Source organism: Oncorhynchus keta, chromosome 20, assembly GCF_023373465.1.
Source record: "Oncorhynchus keta strain PuntledgeMale-10-30-2019 chromosome 20, Oket_V2, whole genome shotgun sequence".
NCBI lineage: Eukaryota > Metazoa > Chordata > Actinopteri > Salmoniformes > Salmonidae > Oncorhynchus > Oncorhynchus keta.
The window spans coordinates 17,352,384-17,379,261 of NC_068440.1; the positions used below are offsets into that span (position 1 = coordinate 17,352,384).

The 26,878-nt window shown below is 47.3% G+C and overlaps 1 protein-coding gene across 11 annotated transcripts in view; it reads right to left on the reverse strand.

Moving 5' to 3' along the window:
* Positions 1-26,878, reverse strand: part of LOC118398965 (receptor-type tyrosine-protein phosphatase U-like) — a 305,732-nt gene that overhangs the window by 86,243 nt on the left and 192,611 nt on the right. For 10 of the 11 annotated variants that reach the window (XM_052472190.1, XM_052472185.1, XM_052472195.1 and 7 more), the window contains exon 5: positions 25,436-25,551. In XM_052472190.1, coding sequence (XP_052328150.1) covers positions 25,436-25,551 — 116 coding nt within the window. Of the gene's footprint in view, positions 1-25,435; positions 25,552-25,653; positions 25,667-26,878 lie in introns of those variants that run through there. The other variant, XM_052472196.1, reaches the window with a different exon arrangement.

Below are 26,878 nucleotides of genomic sequence, written 5' to 3' on the forward strand. Positions count from 1 at the left end.
CTTCCCCTAAGCCCCATATCACACCATAATGAGTTTCTGTGGTAAATCATTCATTAATTCAGGATTTCCAACTGAACACAAACAAATGTTGACGTTGTCTAAAGATCTAAACAGAATCAGAAACAGAACAAGCATAACTCTCTGATAGAAAGACAAAAGAAGGCAATACAGAGGAATTGAATAAGAATTCTTACGCAAACAATTTGTTTGGACTATTTAAACACACATGAGTGAGGAGAAAACACTCAGTAGGTCTAGAGAGATTCCCCTCGCAGCAGAGGAGATCAAACAGAAAGTAGCAATTACTGTTAATGAGAATAAGAGAGAAACACACGCGCACACACACACACACACACACACACACACACACACACACACACACACACACACACACACACACACACACACACACACACACACACACACAATTACAGAGTTGAGGGGAGAAAAACAGAGAAACGTGGAGTTAAGATTGGAACAGTACACAGCTAATACATTAACAGAAGACAATAACGGGTTGGGGAAACATATTGTTCCTCCTTGCTGTTACCAATCTGTTCTAACCTTCATGAGTAGAGAGTCAGAGCAAACGTTGGAATCTGCTTTCAACTGGGAGACTAGAGCTCAGTTCACCGTATGTGTATTGTGTAAAACGTGTTCAATCCAATATGGGTGTTAATACTGTCCTGCATCCTTGTAGAAGAGATGCACTTCAACCAGGGCGGCACTTCAACCAGGGCGGCACTTCAACCAGGGCGGCACTTCAACCAGGGCGGCACTTCAACCAGGGCGGCACTTCAACCAGGGCGGCACTTCAACCAGGGCGGCACTTCAACCAGGGCGGCACTTCAACCAGGGCGGCACTTCAACCAGGGCAGCCCATCCATTAGGGCGTTAGGGGCTTGTATTGGATTGTATGGATTGTATTGCCAGCTACTACATTGCTTGCTATTGGGGAAGACAGCAGCATTGAAATTGCAGGATTTCATCACATGATTTTCACAGAACAAAGTAAATGGACCACCTTGGGGTGCTAAATTGCACAGGTCTTCTGGGTCTTCTCCATCAGGTACTAAACAGATGCGATGAACTTGTAAATAAATATTCATGACCCATCAACGGTCGTAGGACATAGCGGTACACCAGATAAAACCTTCTCATGGATCTGGTGCTCTGGCTACCGGCAATCTGCTTGTTGCCTTTTCCCTGTGCTTGTGTGTCACCAACGCACTTATGAGCGCTGCTCTTTCTAAAAAAAAAAAACGTTTTGTAATTTAAACAGTGGCAACATGTGCAGCAGTGGTGATTGTTTTTACATGCAAAAGTGAAATATGTGTATCTGACACCACCCCAAACAGTGTGTGTGTGTGTGGGCCTGGTTGTGCATGTGAGACTGTATGTGTTTGTCTGTGTCTGCGTCAGAAAACAACAGAAAGGATTAAACTGGTAGGTTGTTGAACTCTTGAAAGAGGACAGGCTTTGGATACAAAATACTTCAATACAGAAGACAGAAAGAGAGGAGGAGAGGAGACGGAAAGAACATGGAGGAATGCGTCGTCTTCCCTCCTGCCGTCCTTCTTTCCTCATCGATCTTTTCGAAGGCACTTAGCTTCAACGATGCAGAGAGAGAGAGTGGAGTCTTTCAGACCCAGGTTCCAGTTAACTGATATTAGCTCAAATTCATGCAATAGGAAATGTAAACCATTTTGAGAGATTACTTTCATGAAGGAATATGAGTAACTATCAACTAGCAAACCAAAAGGCCACACAAACAGTAGTCTGTATGCAGGGACCCGGCCCTCTGTGTTTGATGATGTCATATTGCTGGGTCTATCTTTAATTCACTGAAGTATAAATCAGACCTCATAGAAAGAACAGCACACTTCTATGCATTTATAAATCTAGAATCCTTGATGGTGAAACTGCCAAGTCTGTTTGCAATATTCCAACAACAAAGTAACAGTAAACAACATTGTGCGCTTGATAGAGCATCAGCATATGGAACGCATTTTTATTACCACACTAAGCAACACACCCCTCTCTGCTTCGTCAACAAAACTATAACAACAGCCATGGGGCGGAGAGCTGTTTTCCCTGATGAGGATTCCATATTTAAGCCCGAAGGATAGCATCAGTCAGTCTATACTCTCTTCTCCGTCAGTCTGTACTCTCTCCTCCATCAGTCTGTAATCTCTCCTCCATCAGTCTGTCTGTACTCTCTTCTCCATCAGTCTGTACCCTCTCCTCCATCAGTCTGTACTCTCTCCTCCATCAGTCTGTACTCTCTTCTTCATCAGTCTGTACTCTCTCCTCCATCCGTCTGTACTCTCTTCATCAGTCTGTACTCTATCCTCTATCAGTCTGTACTCTCTCCTCCATCAGTCTGTCTGTACTCTCTCCTCCATCAGTCTGTCTGTACTCTCTTCTCCATCAGTCTGTACTCTCTCCTCCATCAGTCTGTACTCTCTCCTCCATCAGTCTGTACCCTCTCCTCCATCAGTCTGTACCCTCTCCTCCATCAGTCTGTACTCTCTCCTCCATCAGTCTGTACTCTCTCCTCCATCAGTCTGTACTCTCTTCTCCATCAGTCTGTACTCTCTCCTCCATCAGTCTGTACTCTCTCCTCCATCAGTCTGTACTCTCTCCTCCATCAGTCTGTACTCTCTTCTCCATCAGTCTGTACTCTCTCTTCCATCAGTCTGTACTCTCTCCTCCATCTGTCTGTACTCTCTCCTCCATCTGTCTGTACTCTCTCCTCCATCAGTCTGTACTCTCTTCATCAGTCTGTACTCTCTTCATCAGTCTGTACTCTCTTCATCAGTCTGTACTCTCTCCTCCATCAGTCTGTCTGTACTCTCTCCTCCATCAGTCTGTCTGTACTCTCTTCTTCATCAGTCTGTACTCTCTCCTCCATCAGTCTGTACTCTCTCCTCCATCAGTCTGTACTCTCTCCTCCATCAGTCTGTACTCTCTCCTCCGTCAGTCTGTACTCTCTCCTCCATCAGTCTGTAATCTCTCCTCCATCAGTCTGTCTGTACTCTCTTCTCCATCAGTCTGTACTCTCTCCTCCATCAGTCTGTACTCTCTCCTCCATCAGTCTGTACTCTCTCCTCCATCAGTCTGTACTCTCTCCTCCATCAGTCTGTACTCTCTTCTTCATCAGTCTGTACTCTCTCCTCCATCAGTCTGTACTCTCTTCTCCATCAGTCTGTACTCTCTTCTCCATCAGTCTGTACTCTCTTCATCAGTCTGTACCCTCTCCTCCATCAGTCTGTACTCTCTCCTCCATCAGTCTGTACTCTCTTCTGAATCAGTCTGTACTCTCTCCTCCATCAGTCTGTCTGTACTCTCTCCTCCATCAGTCTGTCTGTACTCTCTTCTCCATCAGTCTGTACTCTCTCCTCCATCAGTCTGTACTCTCTCCTCCATCAGTCTGTACCCTCTCCTCCATCAGTCTGTACTCTCTCCTCCATCAGTCTGTACTCTCTCCTCCATCAGTCTGTAATCTCTCCTCCATCAGTCTGTCTGTACTCTCTTCTCCATCAGTCTGTACTCTCTCCTCCATCAGTCTGTACTCTCTCCTCCATCAGTCTGTACTCTCTTCTCCATCAGTCTGTACTCTCTCCTCCATCAGTCTGTACTCTCTCCTCCATCTGTCTGTACTCTCTCCTCCATCAGTCTGTACTCTCTCCTCCATCAGTCTGTACTCTCTTCTCCATCAGTCTGTACTCTCTTCATCAGTCTGTACCCTCTCCTCCATCAGGCTGTACTCTCTTCATCAGTCTGTACTCTATCCTCTATCAGTCTGTACTCTCTCCTCCATCAGTCTGTCTGTACTCTCTTCTCCATTAGTCTGTCTGTACTCTCTCCTCCATCAGTCTGTACCCTCTCCTCCATCAGTCTGTACTCTCTCCTCCATCAGTCTGTACTCTCTCCTCCATCAGTCTGTACTCTCTCCTCCATCAGTCTGTACTCTCTCCTCCATCAGTCTGTACTCTCTCCTCCATCAGTCTGTACTCTCTCCTCCATCAGTCTGTACTCTCTTCTCCATCAGTCTGTACTCTCTTCATCAGTCTGTACTCTCTCCTCCATCAGTCTGTACTCTCTTCATCAGTCTGTACTCTATCCTCTATCAGTCTGTACTCTCTCCTCCATCAGTCTGTCTGTACTCTCTCCTCCATCAGTCTGTCTGTACTCTCTTCTCCATTAGTCTGTCTGTACTCTCTCCTCCATCAGTCTGTACTCTCTCCTCCATCAGTCTGTACTCTCTCCTCCATCAGTCTGTACTCTCTCCTCCATCAGTCTGTACTCTCTCCTCCATCAGTGTGTACTCTCTTCTCCATCAGTCTGTACTCTCTCTTCCATCAGTCTGTACTCTCTCCTCCATCTGTCTGTACTATCTCCTCCATCTGTCTGTACTCTCTCCTCCATCAGTCTGTAATCTCTCCTCCATCAGTCTGTACTCTCTTCTTCATCAGTCTGTACTCTCTCCTCCATCAGTCTGTACTCTCTTCTCCATCAGTCTGTACTCTCTTCATCAGTCTGTACTCTCTTCATCAGTCTGTACTCTCTTCATTAGTCTGTACTCTATCCTCTATCAGTCTGTACTCTATCCTCCATCAGTCTGTCTGTACTCTCTCCTCCATTAGTCTGTCTGTACTCTCTCCTCCATCAGTCTGTCTGTACTCTCTTCTCCATCAGTCTGTAATCTCTCCTCCATCAGTCTGTCAGTACTCTCTTCTCCATCAGTCTGTACTCTCTCCTCCATCAATCTGTACTCTCTCCTCCATCAGTCTGTACTCTCTCCTCCGTCAGACTTTACTCTCTCCTCCATCAGTCTGTAATCTCTCCTCCATCAGTCTGTCTGTACTCTCTTCTCCATCAGTCTGTACCCTCTCCTCCAACAGTCTGTACTCTCTCCTCCATCAGTCTGTACTCTCTTCTTCATCAGTCTGTACTCTCTCCTCCATCAGTCTGTACTCTCTTCTCCATCAGTCTGTACTCTCTTCTCCATCAGTCTGTACTCTCTTCATCAGTCTGTACTCTCTCCTCCATCAGTCTGTACTCTCTTCATCAGTCTGTACTCTATCCTCTATCAGTCTGTACTCTCTCCTCCATCAGTCTGTCTGTACTCTCTTCTCCATTAGTCTGTCTGTACTCTCTCCTCCATCAGCCTGTACTCTCTCCTCCATCAGTCTGTACTCTCTCCTCCATCAGTCTGTACTCTCTCCTCCATCAGTCTGTACTCTCTCCTCCATCAGTCTGTATTCTCTCCTCCATCAGTCTGTACCCTCTCCTCCATCAGTCTGTACTCTCTCCTCCATCAGTCTGTACTCTCTCCTCCATCAGTCTGTACTCTCTCCTCCATCAGTCTGTACTCTCTCCTCCATCAGTCTGTACTCTCTCCTCCATCAGTCTGTACTCTCTTCTTCATCAGTCTGTACACTCTCCTCCATCAGTCTGTACTCTCTTCTCCATCAGTCTGTACTCTCTTCATCAGTCTGTACTCTATCCTCTATCAGTCTGTACTCTCTTCTCCATCAGTCTGTCTGTACTCTCTCCTCCATCAGTCTGTCTGTACTCTCTTCTCCATCAGTCTGTAATCTCTCCTCCATCAGTCTGTACTCTCTCCTCCATCTGTCTGTACTCTCTCCTCCATCTGTCTGTACTCTCTCCTCCATCTGTCTGTACTCTCTCCTCCATCTGTCTGTACTCTCTCCTCCATCTGTCTGTACTCTCTCCTCCATCAGTCTGTACTCTCTCCTCCATCAGTCTGTACTCTCTCCTCCATCTGTCTGTACTCTCTCCTCCATCTGTCTGTACTCTCTCCTCCATCAGTCTGTACTCTCTCCTTCATCAGTCTGTACTCTCTCCTCCATCAGTTTGTACTCTCTCTTCCATCAGTCTGTACTCTCTCCTCCATCTGTCTGTACTCTCTCCTCCATCAGTCTGTACTCTCTTCTTCATTAGTCTGTACTCTCTCCTCCATCAGTCTGTATTCTCTTCATCAGTCTGTACTCTCTTCATCAGTCTGTACTCTATCCTCTATCAGTCTGTACTCTCTTCTCCATCAGTCTGGCTGTACTCTCTCCTCCATCAGTCTGTCTGTACTCTCTTCTCCATCAGTCTGTAATCTCTCCTCCATCAGTCTGTACTCTCTTCTCCATCAGTCTGTACTCTCTCCTCCATCAGTCTGTACTCTCTCCTCCATCAGTCTGTACTCTCTCCTCCATCAGTCTGTACTCTCTTCTCCATCAGTCTGTACTCTCTCTTCCATCAGTCTGTACTCTCTCCTCCATCTGTCTGTACTCTCTCATCCATCTGTCTGTACTCTCTCCTCCATCAGTCTGTAATCTCTCCTCCATCAGTCTGTACTCTCTTCTTCATCAGTCTGTACTCTCTCCTCCATCAGTCTGTACTCTCTACTCCATCAGTCTGTACTCTCTCCTCCATCAGTCTGTCTGTACTCTCTTCTCCATCAGTCTGTCTGTACTCTCTCCTCCATCAGTCTGTACTCTCTTCTACATCAGTATGTCTGTACTCTCTCCGTCATCAGTCTGTACTCTCTCCTCCATCAGTCTGTCTGTACTCTCTTCTCCATAAGTCTGTACTCTCTCCTCCATCAGTCTGTACTCTTTTCTCCATCAGTCTGTACTCTCTCCTCCATCAGTCTGTACTCTCTCCTCCATCAGTCTGTACTCTCTTCTTCATTAGTCTGTACTCTCTCCTCCATCAGTCTGTACTCTCTTCTCCATCAGTCTGTACTCTCTTCATCAGTCTGTACTCTCTTCATCAGTCTGTACTCTATCCTCTATCAGTCTGTACTCTCTTCTCCATCAGTCTGTATGTACTCTCTCCTCCATCAGTCTGTCTGTACTCTCTTCTCCATCAGTCTGTAATCTCTCCTCCATCAGTCTGTACTCTCTTCTCCATCAGTCTGTACTCTCTCCTCCATCAGTCTGTACTCTCTCCTCCATCAGTCTGTACTCTCTCCTCCATCAGTCTGTACTCTCTTCTCCATCAGTCTGTACTCTCTCTTCCATCAGTCTGTACTCTCTCCTCCATCTGTCTGTACTCTCTCCTCCATCTGTCTGTACTCTCTCCTCCATCAGTCTGTACTCTCTTCTTCATCAGTCTGTACTCTCTCCTCCATCAGTCTGTACTCTCTCCTCCATCAGTCTGTCTGTACTCTCTTCTCCATCAGTCTGTCTGTACTCTCTCCTCCATCAGTCTGTACTCTCTTCTACATCAGTATGTCTGTACTCTCTCCTCAATCAGTCTGTCTGTTATCTCTCCATCAGTCTGTACTCTCTCCTCCGTCAGTCTGTACTCTCTTCTTCATCAGTCTGTACTCTCGCCTCCATAAGTCTATACTCTCTTCTCCATCAGCCTGTCTGTACTCTCTCCTCCATCAGTCAATACTCTCTTCTCCTTCAGTCTGTCTGTACTCTCTCCTCCTTCAGTCTGTCTGTACTCTCTCCTCCTTCAGTCTGTCTGTACTCTCTTCTCCATCAGTCTGTCTGTACACTCTCCTCCATCAGTCTGTCTGTACTCTCTCCTCCATCAGTCTGTCTGTACCCTCTCCTTCATCAGTATGTACGCTCTCCTCCATATGTCTGTACTCTCTTCATCAGTCTGTACTCTCTCCTCCATCAGTCTGTACTCTCTTCATCAGTCTGTACTCTATCCTCTATCAGTCTGTACTCTCTCCTCCATCAGTCTGTCTGTACTCTCTTCTCCATTAGTCTGTCTGTACTCTCTCCTCCATCAGCCTGTACTCTCTCCTCCATCAGTCTGTACTCTCTCCTCCATCAGTCTGTACTCTCTCCTCCATCAGTCTGTACTCTCTCCTCCATCAGTCTGTATTCTCTCCTCCATCAGTCTGTACCCTCTCCTCCATCAGTCTGTACTCTCTCCTCCATCAGTCTGTACTCTCTCCTCCATCAGTCTGTACTCTCTCCTCCATCAGTCTGTACTCTCTCCTCCATCAGTCTGTACTCTCTCCTCCATCAGTCTGTACTCTCTCCTCCATCAGTCTGTACTCTCTTCTTCATCAGTCTGTACACTCTCCTCCATCAGTCTGTACTCTCTTCTCCATCAGTCTGTACTCTCTTCATCAGTCTGTACTCTATCCTCTATCAGTCTGTACTCTCTTCTCCATCAGTCTGTCTGAACTCTCTCCTCCATCAGTCTGTCTGTACTCTCTTCTCCATCAGTCTGTAATCTCTCCTCCATCAGTCTGTACTCTCTCCTCCATCTGTCTGTACTCTCTCCTCCATCTGTCTGTACTCTCTCCTCCATCTGTCTGTACTCTCTCCTCCATCTGTCTGTACTCTCTCCTCCATCTGTCTGTACTCTCTCCTCCATCAGTCTGTACTCTCTCCTCCATCAGTCTGTACTCTCTCCTCCATCTGTCTGTACTCTCTCCTCCATCTGTCTGTACTCTCTCCTCCATCAGTCTGTACTCTCTCCTTCATCAGTCTGTACTCTCTCCTCCATCAGTTTGTACTCTCTCTTCCATCAGTCTGTACTCTCTCCTCCATCTGTCTGTACTCTCTCCTCCATCAGTCTGTACTCTCTTCTTCATTAGTCTGTACTCTCTCCTCCATCAGTCTGTATTCTCTTCATCAGTCTGTACTCTCTTCATCAGTCTGTACTCTATCCTCTATCAGTCTGTACTCTCTTCTCCATCAGTCTGGCTGTACTCTCTCCTCCATCAGTCTGTCTGTACTCTCTTCTCCATCAGTCTGTAATCTCTCCTCCATCAGTCTGTACTCTCTTCTCCATCAGTCTGTACTCTCTCCTCCATCAGTCTGTACTCTCTCCTCCATCAGTCTGTACTCTCTCCTCCATCAGTCTGTACTCTCTTCTCCATCAGTCTGTACTCTCTCTTCCATCAGTCTGTACTCTCTCCTCCATCTGTCTGTACTCTCTCATCCATCTGTCTGTACTCTCTCCTCCATCAGTCTGTAATCTCTCCTCCATCAGTCTGTACTCCCTTCTTCATCAGTCTGTACTCTCTCCTCCATCAGTCTGTACTCTCTACTCCATCAGTCTGTACTCTCTCCTCCATCAGTCTGTCTGTACTCTCTTCTCCATCAGTCTGTCTGTACTCTCTCCTCCATCAGTCTGTACTCTCTTCTACATCAGTATGTCTGTACTCTCTCCGTCATCAGTCTGTACTCTCTCCTCCATCAGTCTGTCTGTACTCTCTTCTCCATAAGTCTGTACTCTCTCCTCCATCAGTCTGTACTCTTTTCTCCATCAGTCTGTACTCTCTCCTCCATCAGTCTGTACTCTCTCCTCCATCAGTCTGTACTCTCTTCTTCATTAGTCTGTACTCTCTCCTCCATCAGTCTGTACTCTCTTCTCCATCAGTCTGTACTCTCTTCATCAGTCTGTACTCTCTTCATCAGTCTGTACTCTATCCTCTATCAGTCTGTACTCTCTTCTCCATCAGTCTGTATGTACTCTCTCCTCCATCAGTCTGTCTGTACTCTCTTCTCCATCAGTCTGTAATCTCTCCTCCATCAGTCTGTACTCTCTTCTCCATCAGTCTGTACTCTCTCCTCCATCAGTCTGTACTCTCTCCTCCATCAGTCTGTACTCTCTCCTCCATCAGTCTGTACTCTCTTCTCCATCAGTCTGTACTCTCTCTTCCATCAGTCTGTACTCTCTCCTCCATCTGTCTGTACTCTCTCCTCCATCTGTCTGTACTCTCTCCTCCATCAGTCTGTAATCTCTCCTCCATCAGTCTGTACTCTCTTCTTCATCAGTCTGTACTCTCTCCTCCATCAGTCTGTACTCTCTCCTCCATCAGTCTGTCTGTACTCTCTTCTCCATCAGTCTGTCTGTACTCTCTCCTCCATCAGTCTGTACTCTCTTCTACATCAGTATGTCTGTACTCTCTCCGTCATCAGTCTGTACTCTCTCCTCAATCAGTCTGTCTGTTATCTCTCCATCAGTCTGTACTCTCTCCTCCGTCAGTCTGTACTCTCTTCTTCATCAGTCTGTACTCTCGCCTCCATAAGTCTATACTCTCTTCTCCATCAGCCTGTCTGTACTCTCTCCTCCATCAGTCAATACTCTCTTCTCCTTCAGTCTGTCTGTACTCTCTCCTCCTTCAGTCTGTCTGTACTCTCTCCTCCTTCAGTCTGTCTGTACTCTCTTCTCCATCAGTCTGTCTGTACACTCTCCTCCATCAGTCTGTCTGTACTCTCTCCTCCATCAGTCTGTCTGTACCCTCTCCTTCATCAGTATGTACGCTCTCCTCCATATGTCTGTACTCTCTCCTCCACCAGTCTGTACTCTCTCCTCCATCAGTCTGTTCTCTCTCCTTCCATCAGTCTGTCTGTACGCTCTCCTCCATCAGTCTGTCTGTACCCTCTCCTCCATCAGTCTGTCTGTACCCTCTCCTCCACCAGTCTGTACTCTCTTCTCCATCAGTCTGTACTCTCTTCTCCATCAGTCTGTACTGTCTCCTCCATCAGTCTGTCTGTACTCTCTTCTCCATCAGTATGTACTCTCATCTCCATCAGTCTGTACTCTCTCCTCTATCAGCCAGTCTGTACTCTCTCCTCCATCTGTCTGAACTCTCTTCTCCATCAGTCTGTACTCTCTTCTCCATCAGTCTGTACTCTCTCCTCCATCAGTCTGTCTGTACTCTCTCCTCCATCTGTCTGTCTGTACTCTCTCCTCCATCTGTCTGAACTCTCTTCTCCATCAGTCTGTACTCTCTTCCTTATCAGTCTGTACTCTCTTCTCCATCAGTCTGTACTCTCTCCTCCATCAGTCTGTACTGTATCCTCCATCAGTCTGTACTCTCTCCTACATCAGTCTGTACTCTCTCCTCCATACGTCTGTACTCTCTCCTCCACCCGTCTGTACTCTCTCCTCCATCAGTCTGTACCCTCTCCTCCATCAGTCTGTCTGTACTCTCTCCTCCATCAGTCTGTCTGTACTCTCTCCTCCATCAGTCTGTCTGTACTCTCTCCTCCATCAGTCTGTACTCTCTTCACCATCAGTCTGTACTCTCTTCTCCATCAGTCTGTCTATACTCTCTCCTCCATCAGTCTGTCTATACTCTCTCCTCCATCAGTCTGTCTATACTCTCTCCTCCATCAGTCTGTCTATACTCTCTCCTCCATCAGTCTGTACTCTCTTGCATCAGTCTGTACTCTCTCCTCCATCAGTCTGCCTATACTCTCTCCTCCATCAGTATGTACTCTCTCCTCCATACGTCTGTACTCTCTCCTCCATCAGTCTGTACTCTCTCCTCCATCAGTCTGTACTCTCTCCTCCATCAGTCTGTACTCTCTCCTCCATCAGTCTGTACTCTCTTCTCCATCAGTCTGTACTCTCTCTTCCATCAGTCTGTACTCTCTCCTCCATCTGTCTGTACTCTCTCCTCCATCTGTCTGTACTCTCTCCTCCATCAGTCTGTAATCTCTCCTCCATCAGTCTGTACTCTCTTCTTCATCAGTCTGTACTCTCTCCTCCATCAGTCTGTACTCTCTCCTCCATCAGTCTGTCTGTACTCTCTTCTCCATCAGTCTGTCTGTACTCTCTCCTCCATCAGTCTGTACTCTCTTCTACATCAGTATGTCTGTACTCTCTCCGTCATCAGTCTGTACTCTCTCCTCAATCAGTCTGTCTGTTATCTCTCCATCAGTCTGTACTCTCTCCTCCGTCAGTCTGTACTCTCTTCTTCATCAGTCTGTACTCTCGCCTCCATAAGTCTATACTCTCTTCTCCATCAGCCTGTCTGTACTCTCTCCTCCATCAGTCAATACTCTCTTCTCCTTCAGTCTGTCTGTACTCTCTCCTCCTTCAGTCTGTCTGTACTCTCTCCTCCTTCAGTCTGTCTGTACTCTCTTCTCCATCAGTCTGTCTGTACACTCTCCTCCATCAGTCTGTCTGTACTCTCTCCTCCATCAGTCTGTCTGTACCCTCTCCTTCATCAGTATGTACGCTCTCCTCCATATGTCTGTACTCTCTCCTCCACCAGTCTGTACTCTCTCCTCCATCAGTCTGTTCTCTCTCCTTCCATCAGTCTGTCTGTACGCTCTCCTCCATCAGTCTGTCTGTACCCTCTCCTCCATCAGTCTGTCTGTACCCTCTCCTCCACCAGTCTGTACTCTCTTCTCCATCAGTCTGTACTCTCTTCTCCATCAGTCTGTACTGTCTCCTCCATCAGTCTGTACTCTCTCCTCCATCAGTCTGTACTCTCTCCTCCATCAGTCTGTACTCTCTCCTCCATCAGTCTGTACTCTCTCCTCCGTCAGTCTGTACTCTCTCCTCCATCAGTCTGTAATCTCTCCTCCATCAGTCTGTCTGTACTCTCTTCTCCATCAGTCTGTACTCTCTCCTCCATCAGTCTGTACTCTCTCCTCCATCAGTCTGTACTCTCTCCTCCATCAGTCTGTACTCTCTCCTCCATCAGTCTGTACTCTCTTCTTCATCAGTCTGTACTCTCTCCTCCATCAGTCTGTACTCTCTCCTCCATCAGTCTGTACTCTCTTCTCCATCAGTCTGTACTCTCTTCATCAGTCTGTACCCTCTCCTCCATCAGGCTGTACTCTCTCCTCCATCAGTCTGTACTCTCTTCTGAATCAGTCTGTACTCTCTCCTCCATCAGTCTGTCTGTACTCTCTCCTCCATCAGTCTGTCTGTACTCTCTTCTCCATCAGTCTGTACTCTCTCCTCCATCAGTCTGTACTCTCTCCTCCATCAGTCTGTACCCTCTCCTACATCAGTCTGTACTCTCTCCTCCATCAGTCTGTACTCTCTTCTTCATCAGTCTGTACTCTCTCCTCCATCAGTCTGTACTCTCTTCTCAATCAGTCTGTACTCTCTTCTCCATCAGTCTGTACTCTCTTCATCAGTCTGTACTCTCTCCTCCATCAGTCTGTACTCTCTTCATCAGTCTGTACTCTATCCTCTATCAGTCTGTACTCTCTCCTCCATCAGTCTGTCTGTACTCTCTCCTCCATCAGTCTGTCTGTACTCTCTTCTCCATTAGTCTGTCTGTACTCTCTCCTCCATCAGTCTGTACTCTCTCCTCCATCAGTCTGTACTCTCTCCTCCATCAGTCTGTACTCTCTCCTCCATCAGTCTGTACTCTCTCCTCCATCAGTCTGTACTCTCTCCTCCATCAGTCTGTACTCTCTCCTCCATCAGTCTGTACTCTCTCCTCCATCAGTGTGTACTCTCTTCTCCATCAGTCTGTACTCTCTCTTCCATCAGTCTGTACTCTCTCCTCCATCTGTCTGTACTATCTCCTCCATCTGTCTGTACTCTCTCCTCCATCAGTCTGTAATCTCTCCTCCATCAGTCTGTACTCTCTTCTTCATCAGTCTGTACTCTCTCCTCCATCAGTCTGTACTCTCTTCATCAGTCTGTACTCTCTTCATCAGTCTGTACTCTCTTCATCAGTCTGTACTCTCTTCATTAGTCTGTACTCTATCCTCTATCAGTCTGTACTCTATCCTCCATCAGTCTGTCTGTACTCTCTCCTCCATTAGTCTGTCTGTACTCTCTCCTCCATCAGTCTGTCTGTACTCTCTTCTCCATCAGTCTGTAATCTCTCCTCCATCAGTCTGTCAGTACTCTCTTCTCCATCAGTCTGTACTCTCTCCTCCGTCAGACTGTACTCTCTCCTCCATCAGTCTGTAATCTCTCCTCCATCAGTCTGTCTGTACTCTCTTCTCCATCAGTCTGTACCCTCTCCTCCAACAGTCTGTACTCTCTCCTCCATCAGTCTGTACTCTCTTCTTCATCAGTCTGTACTCTCTCCTCCATCAGTCTGTACTCTCTTCTCCATCAGTCTGTACTCTCTTCTCCATCAGTCTGTACTCTCTTCATCAGTCTGTACTCTCTCCTCCATCAGTCTGTACTCTCTTCATCAGTCTGTACTCTATCCTCTATCAGTCTGTACTCTCTCCTCCATCAGTCTGTCTGTACTCTCTTCTCCATTAGTCTGTCTGTACTCTCTCCTCCATCAGCCTGTACTCTCTCCTCCATCAGTCTGTACTCTCTCCTCCATCAGTCTGTACTCTCTCCTCCATCAGTCTGTACTCTCTCCTCCATCAGTCTGTATTCTCTCCTCCATCAGTCTGTACCCTCTCCTCCATCAGTCTGTACTCTCTCCTCCATCAGTCTGTACTCTCTCCTCCATCAGTCTGTACTCTCTCCTCCATCAGTCTGTACTCTCTCCTCCATCAGTCTGTACTCTCTCCTCCATCAGTCTGTACTCTCTCCTCCATCAGTCTGTACTCTCTTCTCCATCAGTCTGTACTCTCTTCATCAGTCTGTACTCTCTCCTCCATCAGTCTGTACTCTCTTCATCAGTCTGTACTCTATCCTCTATCAGTCTGTACTCTCTCCTCCATCAGTCTGTCTGTACTCTCTCCTCCATCAGTCTGTCTGTACTCTCTTCTCCATTAGTCTGTCTGTACTCTCTCCTCCATCAGTCTGTACTCTCTCCTCCATCAGTCTGTACTCTCTCCTCCATCAGTCTGTACTCTCTCCTCCATCAGTCTGTACTCTCTCCTCCATCAGTGTGTACTCTCTTCTCCATCAGTCTGTACTCTCTCTTCCATCAGTCTGTACTCTCTCCTCCATCTGTCTGTACTATCTCCTCCATCTGTCTGTACTCTCTCCTCCATCAGTCTGTAATCTCTCCTCCATCAGTCTGTACTCTCTTCTTCATCAGTCTGTACTCTCTCCTCCATCAGTCTGTACTCTCTTCTCCATCAGTCTGTACTCTCTTCATCAGTCTGTACTCTCTTCATCAGTCTGTACTCTCTTCATTAGTCTGTACTCTATCCTCTATCAGTCTGTACTCTATCCTCCATCAGTCTGTCTGTACTCTCTCCTCCATTAGTCTGTCTGTACTCTCTCCTCCATCAGTCTGTCTGTACTCTCTTCTCCATCAGTCTGTAATCTCTCCTCCATCAGTCTGTCAGTACTCTCTTCTCCATCAGTCTGTACTCTCTCCTCCATCAATCTGTACTCTCTCCTCCATCAGTCTGTACTCTCTCCTCCGTCAGACTGTACTCTCTCCTCCATCAGTCTGTAATCTCTCCTCCATCAGTCTGTCTGTACTCTCTTCTCCATCAGTCTGTACCCTCTCCTCCAACAGTCTGTACTCTCTCCTCCATCAGTCTGTACTCTCTTCTTCATCAGTCTGTACTCTCTCCTCCATCAGTCTGTACTCTCTTCTCCATCAGTCTGTACTCTCTTCTCCATCAGTCTGTACTCTCTTCATCAGTCTGTACTCTCTCCTCCATCAGTCTGTACTCTCTTCATCAGTCTGTACTCTATCCTCTATCAGTCTGTACTCTCTCCTCCATCAGTCTGTCTGTACTCTCTTCTCCATTAGTCTGTCTGTACTCTCTCCTCCATCAGCCTGTACTCTCTCCTCCATCAGTCTGTACTCTCTCCTCCATCAGTCTGTACTCTCTCCTCCATCAGTCTGTACTCTCTCCTCCATCAGTCTGTATTCTCTCCTCCATCAGTCTGTACCCTCTCCTCCATCAGTCTGTACTCTCTCCTCCATCAGTCTGTACTCTCTCCTCCATCAGTCTGTACTCTCTCCTCCATCAGTCTGTACTCTCTCCTCCATCAGTCTGTACTCTCTTCTTCATCAGTCTGTACACTCTCCTCCATCAGTCTGTACTCTCTTCTCCATCAGTCTGTACTCTCTTCATCAGTCTGTACTCTATCCTCTATCAGTCTGTACTCTCTTCTCCATCAGTCTGTCTGTACTCTCTCCTCCATCAGTCTGTCTGTACTCTCTTCTCCATCAGTCTGTAATCTCTCCTCCATCAGTCTGTACTCTCTCCTCCATCTGTCTGTACTCTCTCCTCCATCTGTCTGTACTCTCTCCTCCATCTGTCTGTACTCTCTCCTCCATCTGTCTGTACTCTCTCCTCCATCTGTCTGTACTCTCTCCTCCATCAGTCTGTACTCTCTCCTCCATCAGTCTGTACTCTCTCCTCCATCTGTCTGTACTCTCTCCTCCATCTGTCTGTACTCTCTCCTCCATCAGTCTGTACTCTCTCCTTCATCAGTCTGTACTCTCTCCTCCATCAGTTTGTACTCTCTCTTCCATCAGTCTGTACTCTCTCCTCCATCTGTCTGTACTCTCTCCTCCATCAGTCTGTACTCTCTTCTTCATTAGTCTGTACTCTCTCCTCCATCAGTCTGTATTCTCTTCATCAGTCTGTACTCTCTTCATCAGTCTGTACTCTATCCTCTATCAGTCTGTACTCTCTTCTCCATCAGTCTGGCTGTACTCTCTCCTCCATCAGTCTGTCTGTACTCTCTTCTCCATCAGTCTGTAATCTCTCCTCCATCAGTCTGTACTCTCTTCTCCATCAGTCTGTACTCTCTCCTCCATCAGTCTGTACTCTCTCCTCCATCAGTCTGTACTCTCTCCTCCATCAGTCTGTACTCTCTTCTCCATCAGTCTGTACTCTCTCTTCCATCAGTCTGTACTCTCTCCTCCATCTGTCTGTACTCTCTCATCCATCTGTCTGTACTCTCTCCTCCATCAGTCTGTAATCTCTCCTCCATCAGTCTGTACTCTCTTCTTCATCAGTCTGTACTCTCTCCTCCATCAGTCTGTACTCTCTACTCCATCAGTCTGTACTCTCTCCTCCATCAGTCTGTCTGTACTCTCTTCTCCATCAGTCTGTCTGTACTCTCTCCTCCATCAGTCTGTACTCTCTTCTACATCAGTATGTCTGTACTCTCTCCGTCATCAGTCTGTACTCTCTCCTCCATCAGTCTGTCTGTACTCTCTTCTCCATAAGTCTGTACTCTCTCCTCCATCAGTCTGTACTCTTTTCTCCATCAGTCTGTACTCTCTCCTCCATCAGTCTGTACTCTCTCCTCCATCAGTCTGTACTCTCTTCTTCATTAGTCTGTACTCTCTCCTCCATCAGTCTGTACTCTCTTCTCCATCAGTCTGTACTCTCTTCATCAGTCTGTACTCTCTTCATCAGTCTGTACTCTATCCTCTATCAGTCTGTACTCTCTTCTCCATCAGTCTGTATGTACTCTCTCCTCCATCAGTCTGTCTGTACTCTCTTCTCCATCAGTCTGTAATCTCTCCTCCATCAGTCTGTACTCTCTTCTCCATCAGTCTGTACTCTCTCCTCCATCAGTCTGTACTCTCTCCTCCATCAGTCTGTACTCTCTCCTCCATCAGTCTGTACTCTCTTCTCCATCAGTCTGTACTCTCTCTTCCATCAGTCTGTACTCTCTCCTCCATCTGTCTGTACTCTCTCCTCCATCTGTCTGTACTCTCTCCTCCATCAGTCTGTACTCTCTCCTCCATCAGTCTGTACTCTCTTCTTCATCAGTCTGTACTCTCTCCTCCATCAGTCTGTACTCTCTCCTCCATCAGTCTGTCTGTACTCTCTTCTCCATCAGTCTGTCTGTACTCTCTCCTCCATCAGTCTGTACTCTCTTCTACATCAGTATGTCTGTACTCTCTCCTCAATCAGTCTGTCTGTTATCTCTCCATCAGTCTGTACTCTCTCCTCCGTCAGTCTGTACTCTCTTCTTCATCAGTCTGTACTCTCGCCTCCATAAGTCTATACTCTCTTCTCCATCAGCCTGTCTGTACTCTCTCCTCCATCAGTCAATACTCTCTTCTCCTTCAGTCTGTCTGTACTCTCTCCTCCTTCAGTCTGTCTGTACTCTCTCCTCCTTCAGTCTGTCTGTACTCTCTTCTCCATCAGTCTGTCTGTACACTCTCCTCCATCAGTCTGTCTGTACTCTCTCCTCCATCAGTCTGTCTGTACCCTCTCCTTCATCAGTATGTACGCTCTCCTCCATATGTCTGTACTCTCTTCATCAGTCTGTACTCTCTCCTCCATCAGTCTGTACTCTCTTCATCAGTCTGTACTCTATCCTCTATCAGTCTGTACTCTCTCCTCCATCAGTCTGTCTGTACTCTCTTCTCCATTAGTCTGTCTGTACTCTCTCCTCCATCAGCCTGTACTCTCTCCTCCATCAGTCTGTACTCTCTCCTCCATCAGTCTGTACTCTCTCCTCCATCAGTCTGTACTCTCTCCTCCATCAGTCTGTATTCTCTCCTCCATCAGTCTGTACCCTCTCCTCCATCAGTCTGTACTCTCTCCTCCATCAGTCTGTACTCTCTCCTCCATCAGTCTGTACTCTCTCCTCCATCAGTCTGTACTCTCTCCTCCATCAGTCTGTACTCTCTCCTCCATCAGTCTGTACTCTCTCCTCCATCAGTCTGTACTCTCTTCTTCATCAGTCTGTACACTCTCCTCCATCAGTCTGTACTCTCTTCTCCATCAGTCTGTACTCTCTTCATCAGTCTGTACTCTATCCTCTATCAGTCTGTACTCTCTTCTCCATCAGTCTGTCTGAACTCTCTCCTCCATCAGTCTGTCTGTACTCTCTTCTCCATCAGTCTGTAATCTCTCCTCCATCAGTCTGTACTCTCTCCTCCATCTGTCTGTACTCTCTCCTCCATCTGTCTGTACTCTCTCCTCCATCTGTCTGTACTCTCTCCTCCATCTGTCTGTACTCTCTCCTCCATCTGTCTGTACTCTCTCCTCCATCAGTCTGTACTCTCTCCTCCATCAGTCTGTACTCTCTCCTCCATCTGTCTGTACTCTCTCCTCCATCTGTCTGTACTCTCTCCTCCATCAGTCTGTACTCTCTCCTTCATCAGTCTGTACTCTCTCCTCCATCAGTTTGTACTCTCTCTTCCATCAGTCTGTACTCTCTCCTCCATCTGTCTGTACTCTCTCCTCCATCAGTCTGTACTCTCTTCTTCATTAGTCTGTACTCTCTCCTCCATCAGTCTGTATTCTCTTCATCAGTCTGTACTCTCTTCATCAGTCTGTACTCTATCCTCTATCAGTCTGTACTCTCTTCTCCATCAGTCTGGCTGTACTCTCTCCTCCATCAGTCTGTCTGTACTCTCTTCTCCATCAGTCTGTAATCTCTCCTCCATCAGTCTGTACTCTCTTCTCCATCAGTCTGTACTCTCTCCTCCATCAGTCTGTACTCTCTCCTCCATCAGTCTGTACTCTCTCCTCCATCAGTCTGTACTCTCTTCTCCATCAGTCTGTACTCTCTCTTCCATCAGTCTGTACTCTCTCCTCCATCTGTCTGTACTCTCTCATCCATCTGTCTGTACTCTCTCCTCCATCAGTCTGTAATCTCTCCTCCATCAGTCTGTACTCCCTTCTTCATCAGTCTGTACTCTCTCCTCCATCAGTCTGTACTCTCTACTCCATCAGTCTGTACTCTCTCCTCCATCAGTCTGTCTGTACTCTCTTCTCCATCAGTCTGTCTGTACTCTCTCCTCCATCAGTCTGTACTCTCTTCTACATCAGTATGTCTGTACTCTCTCCGTCATCAGTCTGTACTCTCTCCTCCATCAGTCTGTCTGTACTCTCTTCTCCATAAGTCTGTACTCTCTCCTCCATCAGTCTGTACTCTTTTCTCCATCAGTCTGTACTCTCTCCTCCATCAGTCTGTACTCTCTCCTCCATCAGTCTGTACTCTCTTCTTCATTAGTCTGTACTCTCTCCTCCATCAGTCTGTACTCTCTTCTCCATCAGTCTGTACTCTCTTCATCAGTCTGTACTCTCTTCATCAGTCTGTACTCTATCCTCTATCAGTCTGTACTCTCTTCTCCATCAGTCTGTATGTACTCTCTCCTCCATCAGTCTGTCTGTACTCTCTTCTCCATCAGTCTGTAATCTCTCCTCCATCAGTCTGTACTCTCTTCTCCATCAGTCTGTACTCTCTCCTCCATCAGTCTGTACTCTCTCCTCCATCAGTCTGTACTCTCTCCTCCATCAGTCTGTACTCTCTTCTCCATCAGTCTGTACTCTCTCTTCCATCAGTCTGTACTCTCTCCTCCATCTGTCTGTACTCTCTCCTCCATCTGTCTGTACTCTCTCCTCCATCAGTCTGTAATCTCTCCTCCATCAGTCTGTACTCTCTTCTTCATCAGTCTGTACTCTCTCCTCCATCAGTCTGTACTCTCTCCTCCATCAGTCTGTCTGTACTCTCTTCTCCATCAGTCTGTCTGTACTCTCTCCTCCATCAGTCTGTACTCTCTTCTACATCAGTATGTCTGTACTCTCTCCGTCATCAGTCTGTACTCTCTCCTCAATCAGTCTGTCTGTTATCTCTCCATCAGTCTGTACTCTCTCCTCCGTCAGTCTGTACTCTCTTCTTCATCAGTCTGTACTCTCGCCTCCATAAGTCTATACTCTCTTCTCCATCAGCCTGTCTGTACTCTCTCCTCCATCAGTCAATACTCTCTTCTCCTTCAGTCTGTCTGTACTCTCTCCTCCTTCAGTCTGTCTGTACTCTCTCCTCCTTCAGTCTGTCTGTACTCTCTTCTCCATCAGTCTGTCTGTACACTCTCCTCCATCAGTCTGTCTGTACTCTCTCCTCCATCAGTCTGTCTGTACCCTCTCCTTCATCAGTATGTACGCTCTCCTCCATATGTCTGTACTCTCTCCTCCACCAGTCTGTACTCTCTCCTCCATCAGTCTGTTCTCTCTCCTTCCATCAGTCTGTCTGTACGCTCTCCTCCATCAGTCTGTCTGTACCCTCTCCTCCATCAGTCTGTCTGTACCCTCTCCTCCACCAGTCTGTACTCTCTTCTCCATCAGTCTGTACTCTCTTCTCCATCAGTCTGTACTGTCTCCTCCATCAGTCTGTCTGTACTCTCTTCTCCATCAGTATGTACTCTCATCTCCATCAGTCTGTACTCTCTCCTCTATCAGCCAGTCTGTACTCTCTCCTCCATCTGTCTGAACTCTCTTCTCCATCAGTCTGTACTCTCTTCTCCATCAGTCTGTACTCTCTCCTCCATCAGTCTGTCTGTACTCTCTCCTCCATCTGTCTGTCTGTACTCTCTCCTCCATCTGTCTGAACTCTCTTCTCCATCAGTCTGTACTCTCTTCCTTATCAGTCTGTACTCTCTTCTCCATCAGTCTGTACTCTCTCCTCCATCAGTCTGTACTGTATCCTCCATCAGTCTGTACTCTCTCCTACATCAGTCTGTACTCTCTCCTCCATACGTCTGTACTCTCTCCTCCACCCGTCTGTACTCTCTCCTCCATCAGTCTGTACCCTCTCCTCCATCAGTCTGTCTGTACTCTCTCCTCCATCAGTCTGTCTGTACTCTCTCCTCCATCAGTCTGTCTGTACTCTCTCCTCCATCAGTCTGTACTCTCTTCACCATCAGTCTGTACTCTCTTCTCCATCAGTCTGTCTATACTCTCTCCTCCATCAGTCTGTCTATACTCTCTCCTCCATCAGTCTGTCTATACTCTCTCCTCCATCAGTCTGTCTATACTCTCTCCTCCATCAGTCTGTACTCTCTTGCATCAGTCTGTACTCTCTCCTCCATCAGTCTGCCTATACTCTCTCCTCCATCAGTATGTACTCTCTCCTCCATACGTCTGTACTCTCTCCTCCATCAGTCTGTACTCTCTCCTCCATCAGTCTGTACTCTCTCCTCCATCAGTCTGTACTCTCTCCTCCATCAGTCTGTACTCTCTTCTCCATCAGTCTGTACTCTCTCTTCCATCAGTCTGTACTCTCTCCTCCATCTGTCTGTACTCTCTCCTCCATCTGTCTGTACTCTCTCCTCCATCAGTCTGTAATCTCTCCTCCATCAGTCTGTACTCTCTTCTTCATCAGTCTGTACTCTCTCCTCCATCAGTCTGTACTCTCTCCTCCATCAGTCTGTCTGTACTCTCTTCTCCATCAGTCTGTCTGTACTCTCTCCTCCATCAGTCTGTACTCTCTTCTACATCAGTATGTCTGTACTCTCTCCGTCATCAGTCTGTACTCTCTCCTCAATCAGTCTGTCTGTTATCTCTCCATCAGTCTGTACTCTCTCCTCCGTCAGTCTGTACTCTCTTCTTCATCAGTCTGTACTCTCGCCTCCATAAGTCTATACTCTCTTCTCCATCAGCCTGTCTGTACTCTCTCCTCCATCAGTCAATACTCTCTTCTCCTTCAGTCTGTCTGTACTCTCTCCTCCTTCAGTCTGTCTGTACTCTCTCCTCCTTCAGTCTGTCTGTACTCTCTTCTCCATCAGTCTGTCTGTACACTCTCCTCCATCAGTCTGTCTGTACTCTCTCCTCCATCAGTCTGTCTGTACCCTCTCCTTCATCAGTATGTACGCTCTCCTCCATATGTCTGTACTCTCTCCTCCACCAGTCTGTACTCTCTCCTCCATCAGTCTGTTCTCTCTCCTTCCATCAGTCTGTCTGTACGCTCTCCTCCATCAGTCTGTCTGTACCCTCTCCTCCATCAGTCTGTCTGTACCCTCTCCTCCACCAGTCTGTACTCTCTTCTCCATCAGTCTGTACTCTCTTCTCCATCAGTCTGTACTGTCTCCTCCATCAGTCTGTCTGTACTCTCTTCTCCATCAGTATGTACTCTCATCTCCATCAGTCTGTACTCTCTCCTCTATCAGCCAGTCTGTACTCTCTCCTCCATCTGTCTGAACTCTCTTCTCCATCAGTCTGTACTCTCTTCTCCATCAGTCTGTACTCTCTCCTCCATCAGTCTGTCTGTACTCTCTCCTCCATCTGTCTGTCTGTACTCTCTCCTCCATCTGTCTGAACTCTCTTCTCCATCAGTCTGTACTCTCTTCCTTATCAGTCTGTACTCTCTTCTCCATCAGTCTGTACTCTCTCCTCCATCAGTCTGTACTGTATCCTCCATCAGTCTGTACTCTCTCCTACATCAGTCTGTACTCTCTCCTCCATACGTCTGTACTATCTCCTCCATCTGTCTGTACTCTCTCCTCCATCAGTCTGTACTCTCTCCTCCATCAGTCTGTCTGTACTCTCTCCTCCATCAGTCTGTACTCTCTCCTCCATCAGTCTGTCTGTACTCTCTCCTCCATCAGTCTGTACTCTCTTCACCATCAGTCTGTACTCTCTTCTCCATCAGTCTGTCTATACTCTCTCCTCCATCAGTCTGTCTATACTCTCTCCTCCATCAGTCTGTCTATACTCTCTCCTCCATCAGTCTGTCTATACTCTCTCCTCCATCAGTCTGTACTCTCTTGCATCAGTCTGTACTCTCTCCTCCATCAGTCTGCCTATACTCTCTTCTCCATCAGTCTGTACTCTCTCCTCCATCGTCTGTACTCTCTCCTCCATCAGTCTGTACTCTCTCCTCCATCAGTCTGTACTCTCTCCTCCATCAGTCTGTACTCTCTCCTCCATCAGTCTGTACTCTCTTCTCCATCAGTCTGTACTCTCTCTTCCATCAGTCTGTACTCTCTCCTCCATCTGTCTGTACTCTCTCCTCCATCTGTCTGTACTCTCTCCTCCATCAGTCTGTAATCTCTCCTCCATCAGTCTGTACTCTCTTCTTCATCAGTCTGTACTCTCTCCTCCATCAGTCTGTACTCTCTCCTCCATCAGTCTGTCTGTACTCTCTTCTCCATCAGTCTGTCTGTACTCTCTCCTCCATCAGTCTGTACTCTCTTCTACATCAGTATGTCTGTACTCTCTCCGTCATCAGTCTGTACTCTCTCCTCAATCAGTCTGTCTGTTATCTCTCCATCAGTCTGTACTCTCTCCTCCGTCAGTCTGTACTCTCTTCTTCATCAGTCTGTACTCTCGCCTCCATAAGTCTATACTCTCTCTTCTCCATCAGCCTGTCTGTACTCTCTCCTCCATCAGTCAATACTCTCTTCTCCTTCAGTCTGTCTGTACTCTCTCCTCCTTCAGTCTGTCTGTACTCTCTCCTCCTTCAGTCTGTCTGTACTCTCTTCTCCATCAGTCTGTCTGTACACTCTCCTCCATCAGTCTGTCTGTACTCTCTCCTCCATCAGTCTGTCTGTACCCTCTCCTTCATCAGTATGTACGCTCTCCTCCATATGTCTGTACTCTCTCCTCCACCAGTCTGTACTCTCTCCTCCATCAGTCTGTTCTCTCTCCTTCCATCAGTCTGTCTGTACGCTCTCCTCCATCAGTCTGTCTGTACCCTCTCCTCCATCAGTCTGTCTGTACCCTCTCCTCCACCAGTCTGTACTCTCTTCTCCATCAGTCTGTACTCTCTTCTCCATCAGTCTGTACTGTCTCCTCCATCAGTCTGTCTGTACTCTCTTCTCCATCAGTATGTACTCTCATCTCCATCAGTCTGTACTCTCTCCTCTATCAGCCAGTCTGTACTCTCTCCTCCATCTGTCTGAACTCTCTTCTCCATCAGTCTGTACTCTCTTCTCCATCAGTCTGTACTCTCTCCTCCATCAGTCTGTCTGTACTCTCTCCTCCATCTGTCTGTCTGTACTCTCTCCTCCATCTGTCTGAACTCTCTTCTCCATCAGTCTGTACTCTCTTCCTTATCAGTCTGTACTCTCTTCTCCATCAGTCTGTACTCTCTCCTCCATCAGTCTGTACTGTATCCTCCATCAGTCTGTACTCTCTCCTACATCAGTCTGTACTCTCTCCTCCATACGTCTGTACTCTCTCCTCCACCCGTCTGTACTCTCTCCTCCATCAGTCTGTCTGTACTCTCTCCTACATCAGTCTGTACTCTCTCCTCCATACGTCTGTACTCTCTCCTCCACCCGTCTGTACTCTCTCATCCATCAGTCTGTCTGTACTCTCTCCTCCATCACTGTCTGTACCCTCTCCTCCATCAGTCTGTCTGTACTCTCTCCTCCATCAGTCTGTCTGTACTCTCTCCTCCATCAGTCTGTCTGTACTCTCTCCTCCATCAGTCTGTACTCTCTTCACCATCAGTCTGTACTCTCTTCTCCATCAGTCTGTCTATACTCTCTCCTCCATCAGTCTGTCTATACTCTCTCCTCCATCAGTCTGTCTATACTCTCTCCTCCATCAGTCTGTACTCTCTTGCATCAGTCTGTACTCTCTCCTCCATCAGTCTGCCTATACTCTCTCCTCCATCAGTATGTACTCTCTCCTCCATACGTCTGTACTCTCTCCTCCATCAGTCTGTACTCTCTCCTCCATCAGTCTGTACTCTCTCCTCCATCAGTCTGTACTCTCTCCTCCATCAGTCTGTACTCTCTCCTCCATCAGTCTGTACTCTCTCCTCCATCAGTCTGTACTCTCTTCACCATCAGTCTGTACTCTCTTCACCATCAGTCTGTACTCTCTTCACCATCAGTCTGTACTCTCTTCTTCATCAGTCTGTCTGTACTCTCTCCTCCATCAGTCTGTCTGTACTCTCTCCTCCATCAGTCTGCCTGTACTCTCTCCTCCATCAGTAGTCTCCGTTTATGTGTGTCTTGTAGGTGGCAATGCCTGCACACACACACACACACACACACACACACACACACACACACACACACACACACACACACACACACACACACACACACACACACACACACACACACACACACACACACCTCCATCCTTACCTCCAGTAGGAAGGGTTCTGTCTCTGTAGTTTTGCCCGTGGCGACACACTGGAAGGTGGCATTCTGCCCTGCATTGACCTCCACATCCCCCAGCCGAGAGAAGTGGGGAACCTTGTCTGTAGAGAGAGAGAGATCCTCTGTGATACTGATGCACTGACAGTTCCTTATTATCATATGACTACACACACACACACACACACACACTCCTCCATCCTTACCTCCAGTAGGAAGGGTTCTCTGTCTTGTCTCACACACACACACACACACACACACACACACAGAGGACGAGAACATCAGTGCAGCAAAGCTCTCCCAGTCATGCCTGTGGGCAGTGACTTCACAAAGACACAGGCTGCTCAACCAAACTTAGTTTCTCCTCTCAGAGTTCGATAGTATGTGAGAAGACTTTCTCTCCCTGTCACAGACATTAGAATGCCTGCAGTGCAACTGTAAGCATTACTCTTATATACTGTAAGTACACTTACAGTACCCTTATGAGAACAGCTATACATTATTCCTTTCAGACACTTCAACGTCTTTATCAACACATCAATCAACACATCACTTCAGCGTTATTCTGTGTTCTATCCCTTCTTAACAGTTCAATTGCATTCTTAGGCCACAATTCTCCCCTAGTAAAGGCTGTAAGAAAATGTACACTGAAAAATATCATACAGAAGAAATTCTAAGAAAAATGTACAGACCGTGGTGAGACTCCTGTGGTTTCCATATCCTAGTTTTTCTCTTGCCTCACTGTTCCAAAGAGTTAGCTAGCTGTACCTTGTATTGTGTGCTTTGTGGAGCATAGCAATTGTCACAAACGTCGTCTTGGAAATGACCGGACCAAGGTGCAGCGTGGTAAGCGTACATTTTCTCTTTATTTAAAATGGCACCAACAAAACAAGAAACAACCAAATTAATGTGATGCTTACGAGGGTTATACAGGCCACAACAAAGACAACTACCCACAACTTCGTGCCATGGATCATCACTGGAGGCTTCGTGCCATGGATCATCACTGGAGGCCTTGGCCATGGATCATCACTGGAGGCTTTTGGCCATGGATCATCACTGGAGGCTTTTGGCCATGGATCATCACTGGAGGCTTCGTGCCATGGATCATCACTGGAGGCTTCGTGCCATGGATCATCACTGGAGGCTTCGTGCCATGGATCATCCATCACTGGAGGCTTTGGGCCATGGATCATCACTGGAGGCTTCGTGCCATGGATCATCACTGGAGTGAGGAGACGTATGGGCTTACCAAGCTGGGGAGACATACAGGTGGCCTGGTTCTGGGAGCAGGCACAGGACTCACCAGGCTGTGAGAAATACTGGAGGCTTGGTTCTTGGAGTATGCACCGGATACACTGGGCCGTGGAGGCGCACTGGAGGTCTCGAGCGTAGAGCCGGCACAACCCATCCTGGCTGAATGGTTATTTT